General features: G+C 37.4%; 1 protein-coding gene across 6 annotated transcripts in view; it reads right to left on the reverse strand.

Annotated features, from left to right (window-relative positions):
* Positions 1 to 10,368, reverse strand: part of WNK1 (WNK lysine deficient protein kinase 1) — a 131,074-nt gene that overhangs the window by 60,449 nt on the left and 60,257 nt on the right. For all 6 annotated transcript variants that reach the window (XM_044417027.1, XM_044417024.1, XM_044417025.1 and 3 more), the window contains exon 5: positions 253 to 341. In XM_044417027.1, coding sequence (XP_044272962.1) covers positions 253 to 341 — 89 coding nt within the window. The remainder of the gene's footprint in view (positions 1 to 252; positions 342 to 10,368) is intronic.

Consider the following 10,368-nt stretch of genomic DNA (forward strand, 5'->3'; position numbering starts at 1 on the left):
CATTTCCATCAGTTTTCAAAGAGGGCAGGGGATCATTTAGCTGCTTCTGCAGTTAAACAACTTGGAGTCAGAAGCCTTTGCCAATCTCTAGGTGAAAATCACCTTGAGATCAACCAGTGGATCCAGATCTACCTTCTGCCCACACCTGACATACCTAAACATTCAGAAATTACATGCTATGGTACTTGAACTTATGGTACTAAGACCAGATTTCCATTTCTATTATTTAGTTCAAGCAAAATGAATATTTACCTTTCATCTTTGTTTTGACGAATACATCCTTCAATTATTTCTTTTACTTCAGGAATTGCTACTTTATCAAAGCTGGCTGGCTTGACTCCCTGAAACACAAAAGCAGCAGTGGGGGAAATATGTAACAACGAAAGAGAAAAAAATATGTATCTGTACTTTATCATAATAAATGGTTTCACTAGTTTTATAGTAAAAAAGTTCTGAGACATGCAATAAGTTAATATTTATGTATAGGAGAGTCAAAGTTGATTTGATTCTTGATTTCTCTGTCCAACTTGTGACAAAAGCAATTCTTTTCAGTAACCAAGAGTTGAGCTATTTGTTCTGCCTCAGTGATTTTACACATTCTACAAGTGTTGTTTAAGAAATAGTTACATTCAAGTGTGAAAAACCTGGACAAGTGCTTCAAGTAGATTTTGCAATTTCATTTTCGTTTGTGCAACCTAACTGAAAGGGGGTGGGAGAGATTAAATGTTATTCCTTCTACATTTCTTCTACAAGAAACCTCTAGAAGAAGTCATCTGGAGTATGATGCCATCAATATGCTGGTGATAGCTCTATTGTTCTTTGCCACCTAACACCATGGAACCACAAACCCCTTGAACACTGCCTGTATATGATCATGGGAAGGATGCAAGAGAAGTTAAACTTAAGACAAAACAGAACTGTTGTTGGTTAGCAGGAAACCTGACCAAGGGATCAGAAATCAACCTGTTCTGAAAGGGGTTGCACTCCCCTGATCAAGTTCAAAACTGGGAATGCTCCTTGATCTGCTTTCTCTCTGAATCTTGAAATGGCAGCAACAGTAAGGAATGGGTTTACAGAATGAGAGTAACAGATTTGGTCTGATGGGAACAGTTAGACACACCTTGATTACATCATGTTTAGACTACTGCAATATTCTCTAGATAGGATTACCCTTGGAGAGCATCTGGAAGCTACACTTAGCACAAAATGCAGCAGCTTAGTTTTTAATCGGTGCATATTATTGGACGCATATTAAATCTGTCTTGAAAAAACTGCACTGGTTGACAGCTGCTTTCTGCTCCTAATTCAAAGTTAGGTTTTATTCTATAATGGACAAAATGGCACAATACATAATGAACAACTTCTGCTCATTCTGCCTTTTATATTTTTCATTTCATTTTGGTACAGTTGGAATAAGTGTTGAAGAATACAACTAAAATTATAATGGGGCTGGGGCAAATTCCCCTATAAGGTACATTCTCTGAGAATGTTTAGCTTGGAAGAAAGGTGAATAAGAGCAGAGATGAGGTGCAAAAATAATGCACATTATTGAGATACTAGATCGGAAAACATCTTATGAAGCTAATTTGTGGGAAATTCAGGATGGATAAAAAGACTTCTCCATACAGTGTATACATAAACTATGGAATTCATTACTATAAGACATAGAACTAGTCACTAACTGTACAGCTTTAAAAGGGAAGTAAGGCTATCATGGAAGTAAGGCTATCAATGTCTGTTGTTGTTGTTGTTATGTGCCATCAAGTCATCTCTGAGTTATGGTGACCCTATGTATGAAAACTCTCCAAAATGCTCTACCTATGACAGCTATAAATTCAAAGAACTGGATTCCTTTATGGAGTCAACCCATCTCATATTTGGTCTTCCTTTTCTTCCTTTGCCTTGTTCTTTCCCTAGCATGATTATTATCTTCTCCAAGTAGTTTTGTCTTCTCATGATGTGCCCAAAGTATGACAGCCTCAGTTTTCTCATTTTTGCTTCTAGGGAAAGTTCTAGTTTGACCAATGCCTACTAGTCTACTATACAATACCTCTAGCACCAGAGGCAGAATACTCATGTATATGAGTCACTGAGAAACATGAGCAGCAGCATGCTGTCACATTAATGAATACTTATGCATTTCCCTCCAGGAAGGTGGGTGATCAGTCCATGAACAAAATACTGTATTAAAAACACCTTTTGTCTGATCCAGCATGGTTTATGTTCTTACCAAATGAATCATTGCGAATTTGGCTGGGTCAATGATCTGCAAGAGAGGCCCTTTTGAGGGCACCATTATGCACAAAGGCCCTTTGCTGGGTATGTATGAAATGGCTTTCTCCTGTGTTGGTCAAACTGTGGTGGATAGCACTCTAATCAAGAATTATGGTTGGCTCCTATTCTATTTACTTTTAAACATCTTTTAAGCTTACTTTTTAAGTTATATAGTTTAATGTTTTCAATTTTAGATTGAAATTAGATTTTATTAGATTCTTAGATTTTATTCTTTTACCTTCTTGTGCATCACCTTGATTATTTTAATTAATATGGCTGCATAGAGATGATAATGGATGGGTTCACACAACACACTAAGCCACCCTATGAATAAGCTACTCGGCATAGATTGTTCACAGAACTCATGGTATGTCCAACAGACCACTGAGTTCACCATGGCTTGTTCACCCTCACCTTCTCTCTAAGCCCTCCAGGTATGGAAGGTTCTTTATGCCCTCCACCTTTACAGCAGAACCTGCCTTACCTCTTCCTCCTTGCACCAATCACTGCCCCTTTTGTCTACCTTAAAAAAACCCAAATACTCAAAAAAGTGTAATTGGGGTCATTTTTATTTTCTCAATCCCAGAAAACTGCAAGGTATGTTCTTAATTTACTATTATTAATATTAGTATTAGGTTTGTTCCACAAGAGCACAAATATGCTCTTACTGCTATCCAGTATATATTGCCTTCCCTAGTCAATTTCTTTGTACATTTTAGCTACCAAAGACAGCAGTGGGAGCACAGAAGTGGTAACTTGCCTGGTGAGATGAAGGCTAATTTGCAGCAGGGACCGACTGCTGAGTTGCCAAACACAAAAAAAGGTGAAAAAGCAGCAAAAGGCACACCAGGTACAGATACTGCCTCTCCCACTATTTTTACAGCTCTTTTCTGGAGTGCTTAACTCTGAAATTGCAGCAGATCCCAGATAGTTGTGTAGGTAAGCAGGCAGGCAAATTTAATGGCTCAGAAGTAAATGGAGAGGGGAATTCTGTATAAACATAAGGGCTGGAAATTCACTTCCTTCCCATTCCTTCTCAATCCTTAAATGTATACAGAATTTCCCTCCATTCACATCCCAGCTATTAAATATGCAGGTGTGCATGCATGCACACACACACCCTCCTCTTAAAAAAACCTGAGCAATATTCTGAAATATATATTTTAAAACCTCAATCCATATAGCAGCCCAGAATGGAGCAAATGCATCACTAGCAGTACTTAACAATACCCCAGGCCCAGTTAGGCCTCATTCATTCTGTTTCAGTGAGTCACTTCAGGTGTTGTTGGTTTTTGTTTTTCATTTTATATCTTGCCTTTTTCCTACAAAGGGCTCAAGGCAGCTTACATCATTCTCCTTCTCCATCTTATCCCCACAACAACAACCCTGTGAGGCAGGTTGGGCTGAGAGTCTGTGACTGACCCACCCAGTTGGCTCCATGGCTGAGCGGGGACAAGAACCCAGATCACCTGAGTCCCAGTCCCATGGTCTTAACCACTACACCACACTGGCTCTCTATACCACACTGGCTCTCCAGTTTTTTAAACTGGAGGGATCAACCGTAATTGCAATACCAAGCACTCCAAAAAAGAGAGAGCTGTTAAAAGGTGGAATAGTCACCATCTTCCCTTTCTGGAACAGCCAGAGATTTAGTAAAGTGTTGAAAAGGTGGAGAGCACTTAGAAGTATCAGCTCAACACAGAAAAGTGAAAGGAGCACACTGCCAGGGAGAAGATATTATGTCCCAATCACCTTTGGTGTACCTATTTCTGCCATTCCTCCCCCCCTTCCAGTACTTTTCAACTGATAACTTAGTAATTGATCCTGGAAACTGTACGCAATTTAGCCTAAATGCAGTTTTGTCTCCTCAATTCCATGCAAATTGCCCAATCCACTTTGCTGTTCCTTTTAACATCTGACTCTTACAAGAATTTGTCCAGGAAAGACTATGAATTCAGACAGCTGTAAAGGCACACTTGTATGACAAAAATAACAATTTTCAAAAATTATGAGCACATTTGTACAATTTTGTGACCAAAAAACATTTTAAAGAATGGTGGCAATTGAGGAAGGATAGCTCCAAAATGTGACAGCCCTGCCACTGATGTCCAAGTGACTAGTGGTGGCAAAAGCTAAAACATGAAGTAATGCAGGTGCTTGCTGTTCTTGCCAGGTGGCATGCAAGCAGATCCCTTCAACTCAAGATATAATTGCTATAGTTGAGTAACAAAAACACAGTGGATCAAACAACCCCTAGAACAAGCAATGGGTCATCAGAATGGATTGCTGCTGAAAAATAAGCAATTTGTGGGAAGGGGTCTGACTGTGGATGATAGAACAAGCTACTATTCTTGCTGGTTACATCCACGATGGATTGTCATGTCATGTAAACCAGGTCAAAGGGGGGGGGGGGGAGAGAAAAAAAAAAAAAAAAAGAACTACACCGGACAACTGTACCCATAATTGAGGAACACATTGAGTATGAAGTGATTCAGGTTTGCTAAAAAAGGTTTTATCAAATAAGTGATCTGCACTATTTCCAGATCCAGAACTTAGGCTTAATATTTACTGACAAACTGAGATCCATCCATTCTTGTTAAATCTTATATAGTCCCAACCTTGATTACATCCATCTTTATGCTTCATCTTCCCTTTGATTTCTTCTTTTTCTGTCAGTGACCTGGTTTAGACATACTGCTAGACCAAAGTTCAAAATGTATAAACTTGCTCTTTTCCAAGTTGAGCATATCTGCTTCAATTTTAAATTAAACATAATTTGTACTTTTGTTTGAACTAGGAACTGTGGTTAGTTTTATGTATAATTTATCCCAACAAGCTAAGATCATATTATCCTGAACCCAGCTTATTCATTAAACAATGGTTCAACTAACTGCAGTTCCTGGTTTTTGTTTTTGTTTTAAGGATTATTTTAAATGGATGCAGATGCTTCCCATTTCCTCTTTGCGGTTGCACCAGTGTAGGGACAAAATTCCAAGCCTCACAGTGTTCTGTTCCATTCAACACTCATATATACAGCATCTTTCCTCCTCTTTCTAAAAAAAACAGCTGTGCTATGCCACCTGCCAAATTCACAAGTTGGATGAACACTTTAGACCTTAAAGAGCATCAATGTTTCAGAAAAGTAGCTCATGAAGTATTCCCTCTCTGGTTTTCCATCAAGAGTCCCTAGATGTTTGTGCATTAACAGTACCCAAAAAACTATTGCTTTCTTAGAAAGTTTCTAGCCTATTTCTTAAAGACAGAAAGTTTGCCATTAACTCTCTATTTCAATTATGCTTCTTAGTAATAGCTTTCATTCAGCACACTGTCTCTAGCAGTAAGCTCTTTACTCTCACCTGGAGTAAACATTATAGCTTTATCAGCTAATTACAACAATAAACCCATATTTCATATAGCAGTAAAACAGCAAAATAAGAACTGATAAACTCAGCATTAAATATCAGCATCTGGATATGTATACATTTAATTCTTACAATAATAATACTTGAAAAGCCCAGAGCTATGTTCTCATGAAGTCCAATTTACATGCCTTCTCCCTTTGAATTAGGCTTCACTTCACTTCATAAATAAGCTTTTGTCTCAAAATGTTTCCTAAATTAGCACTTTATTTACAGAGGATTTAAATCCCTGTCCAAATTAGCTCTTTGAGCAATACAATTGTCAGGGTAGCAGTAATCAACTAGGAATTTGGGGGAAAATGCAAAAGATTAAAAACCTGTTAACACAAACTACACTACAATACAAGCTACTGTCTGACAGGCATTTCAAGAAGCTTTTAGTCACCATTTTACCCTATTAAATTTTCTCTTACAAGCTTACTTTATCAGTAAAGCCCACAGGTCTCAGATAAATTGCTATTCTTTGGGGCTTTGAATTTCAGTGAAAAGCCCCAATGTTAATTCATTACAAAATAAACCCTGTTCTCCTAGCTGCTCAGAAAGATCAGAAGCTGAAGTGGGTGGATGGGGAGAGTTATTCAAGCTTTCCCCTACCCAGTTGCAACAGCATAAAAGACATGATCCCAGCAGCAAATGTTATAATGTAATATAAACAAAAGTGAACCCACAGCCTAGACTGAAAGCTCCTTCTCTTGTGCGTATATTACTGTGTAAAGCACCATATACTGTGATAGCACACTATACAAATACAATGTCCAAATGTAGATAATTGAGGCTGTGTCCTGACCAAAACAAAACTTTAATCAAATGAGTCAACTGATTAAATCTGTATGAATTTCTTTATTAATAAATAGTTAATAAAGAATAAGGCATGTTTACCTTGTTTTTAGATGGCACGTACATATGTTGCAGCAGACACCATCTTGGAATCACCACTCCCTCCCATAAAGGACAAATTTCCATTCAAAAATTGTACCTGCTATCTTCAGTTTTTATAAGTACTTTAAAAATATTTAACTTTATCCATTTTAAATGTTACTTCATTAAGATCCTCTTCAGTTAAAGAGCCATCTGCAGATTTTATGTGAAACCTACAGCTCAAAGATATCTTTTAATCTCAATCTTTCCATTTAAGAAATGTTGCACTCTGCAATACTTGTGGCACTAACTGGACCCTAAGCTTCCCTTCTTCCAACAAAGGCTTTTTCTATCAGAGTAATTTTATGGACTGGAACTGAACAAACACAAATGAAATGTGGCTTTGCCCCCAACCTACTCTTAGCAGTCTCCCAAAAAATATTTTCCAAGGGTTTGGAGATCCTCTTAAATGGGGTGTCCTGTGGGACCTAAAGGCTAAAGTCCCCCCCCAAAAAGCCCCCTCCTGTTCGTGGGAAGTGCCTTCACCCAATTTTTATTAACCTCTCCCTTCCTCCTTAGCCTCCCCCAATCATTCAGCCTCCCATTCAGGAAGATGACCCCAACTTTTAGACAATGCTTTTTGGGGAGACTACAAAATAGAAGAATGTGGTAAAGTCACACTCCATCAGCCCCTTTCCACATGATTCTCTGGAAATCCAGTGATTTTTATAAACAAATGTGAACACTGTGTTCTGTTTCTTTATGCTACTCAAGCATTAACATATACAAAGATCAATTTAAACAAGAGATAACCAGAGAATTGTAGTGGCTAAGATATATAACCATGATGTTGTGCAAAGTGGGTTTGATTTAAATCAAATTAATTTAAATCATTAGTCAGTCATTAGTCATTAGATTTAAATCATTATTTTCTACATAATTTGCATGCATGCCTGTCTTACCCATCGGAAAAGGAACTTCATTAAAATATGCCCAAACTTTCTTTGGGTTTCTTTTATGGCCTGCTGCCATTATAGGTTTTCTCCTTGAGGGAAAGTATGATAAACCTCAGGCTATACTCAAAAAGATCCAAAGACTATGAGTATTCTGCTCAAAACACTTCACATTCATTTTTTCTGCTTCCCCTTCCCTCCTCACACTTAGCTTCTTGTGCAGATCTATTCCACTCCCAACAATCTTGTTCTATTCCTTGAATTTTTAAAAATTTAACACTTAAGAGGTAAAGGGTTAATTCTGTGTGCATATATTTGCAAAGGAACAATGGGATTAAGGTCTTTTTCTCAACTCTGTATATGTTTATTTTATAACATTTTTGCTGTAAAGAAGAAGCATGTGATCTCTGCAGATACAAAATCACTGTTTTGAGAATTGTAAAACCAAGCATCTGTGATAATATCTTCTTGAGAGAAAAATTGCCTAATAATCTTACAAAAAACCTCTGGAAAAGCATGACATTGTGAATGGATTAGTGGAATTCATTTACCAAAAAATGTAAACATTACATGAATATACAGCCTCATTCTACATAATTAAAAACTAATCCTTTTTTCATGATAAATAACTTTTGGACTATAATGTATCTTAAACAGAAAACTATCCTTCAATAGTTTTTTTCCTCAAAAGGCATTTTACTTTAAAAATCCAATTTTAAAAAATCATGTATTTTTATCCACTCTGATGCTGTGCAATATTTCGTCAAAATTTTGCTTCTGCCCTGAACTCACGCCTTAGACAAGTGACTTTTTTAAAGATTCAATTCTATCCATTACCCTTGGCCCCAAATCACCAGTATGGGAATAACTATTCTTGCTTGTCTTTCAGGGATTGTGTAAGGATTACTTGTGAAACACTTTGAACATATGAAAACACTATATACATTCTGAATATCATATTTTACCGATGCACTGGTTAAAATAATTACTTATAAACCAAATGCATCAGTCAGCATTCCTGGAACAGAACAAAGGAAGTCCTAAGTTAATCAAATGTTCCTTTCTCAGCTGGTTTCCAAGCCTATGAAATAAAGAAACCAGCAATAGAACATTGACTTGTTACAAAACCATCTCTCTGGATGTACTTATTGCTGCCTTACTTCAGTTTTTCAGAGGTTCCTACTGTTGCTATGCATCACTTTTAAGCTATAGTTTACTGTCAGTTCTATTCATTCAGCTAGATCAAGCATTTTTAAAAGCATGCTACAATCAAATATGTTTCTCATTGGATCAAATCTCATCTTTCACACAGCTCAAACTGCACATGGAGTTAATATGTCTGTACTAAGCCCAAGCTTTCTTTCACAAAAGTTCAGAATGGCAAGCCAGCAATATGCTGAAAGACAATACATTACTTTCTGCAGAACCAAAATGAGTTATGACTTATAGTATCAAGCACAAGAATTCAAAATCTGTAGAAAAGTGGCTTTCTTGCATGAATATACTTTAATTTTCAATTTGTCACCTACCTACAAATCTATCAAATTAAACCTCCATGTGCTTTCCATGCATGTACCATAAGTGCCACCACTTAATGACATGAATTGAATCTTCCAATTGCCTTCCATTTTGATGGAGTCAAACGTTCACGTCAGATATATTTATAACTGGGTCCTATGCCTTCTTCACTTAATGTGCAAAAGAAATTCTTCTCCTAGAACCCATATCAACTTCCCTCACTCACTGCCTTCCTAGAGATTGGTATGTCGGTGCCCCCTAGAAAAAGGTCCAGCCAAAGTGCCAGGAAAACCCTTCTTTCTACAGGTGATACAATTCTGTTCCATTTTGTTCCATCAAAACCTCTAACCATACAGTCACATAAAAAAACCTAATAGTCTATCTATACTGATGTTACCATCATCAAAATGTGAAAACATACTGCTACTGTTTCACAACCTAAGTTATTGAACTAATCTAGACAAATATAATTCTTCACAAAAGCATCACGACTCCTACTCATCAAGATCTCTTCTCTTAAAAATCCAAGGCAGTACAGCTGAAACTCTTACCTCTTTAGCACAGTCATTGTTAGAACAGCAGCAGTGTGAATTTATGATGACAAACACAGGGCAAAAATCTCTTTTTGAAAGATCCATCAGGAGACACACACGCACACTAATTTGTATACAAAAGTGTTTCAACTAAGAGCAAGGAGCTGTTAAATTCCACACACAGCAGCAAGGAGACATCAACATCTGAAAGACGCATACCCCTCTTCTACTCCTATTTTACAATTCTGTGTAACCTGTGTATCCATCTATAGAAATCAGAGCTCTGTTTAGAATTCTTCACTGCCCCAGCGCCTTGAGAGAGCAGTAAGAAGTACCATGCAACAAGAGCCTACTTAGGGCTCCTCCCATTCACCCTCCCTTCACATTTCAGGCAGATTAGCAAATTCTCTGGCAGCACTAGAACAGATACTGTTCAAACTTCAGTAAAGCATCATGCAGAAGATTAAGTGAAACTGAGGTACCTTGATGATCTGTAATATTTTGCAAGGCAACTCATCAGCTGGCTCGCATTATAAGTTTTATGTAAATAGTGCTAAGCTGAGAGTGCCATCAGTATTTTATAATATAAATACTGATTTAAAAAATCTGATTCTTTGCTGGCTTGTTTTGTCCCCCCCCCCCAGGACATCACACAAAATAAATGCTAATTCTACTATGCACTCAGAGCTAATAAAAAAATGTTTATCTGTGCCTCTAATAGCGCCTGCTTTGATAGTCATCTCCTGGACTGGCACAGTTTTTAGGATAGCCAAATGCAGCATTAAAAGAGCCTTCACTAGCTCTCCAGATGTT

This window comes from Varanus komodoensis, unplaced genomic scaffold (assembly GCF_004798865.1).
Source record: "Varanus komodoensis strain SLA01 unplaced genomic scaffold, ASM479886v1 scaffold85, whole genome shotgun sequence".
In the NCBI taxonomy this organism is placed as follows: Eukaryota; Metazoa; Chordata; class Lepidosauria; order Squamata; family Varanidae; genus Varanus; species Varanus komodoensis.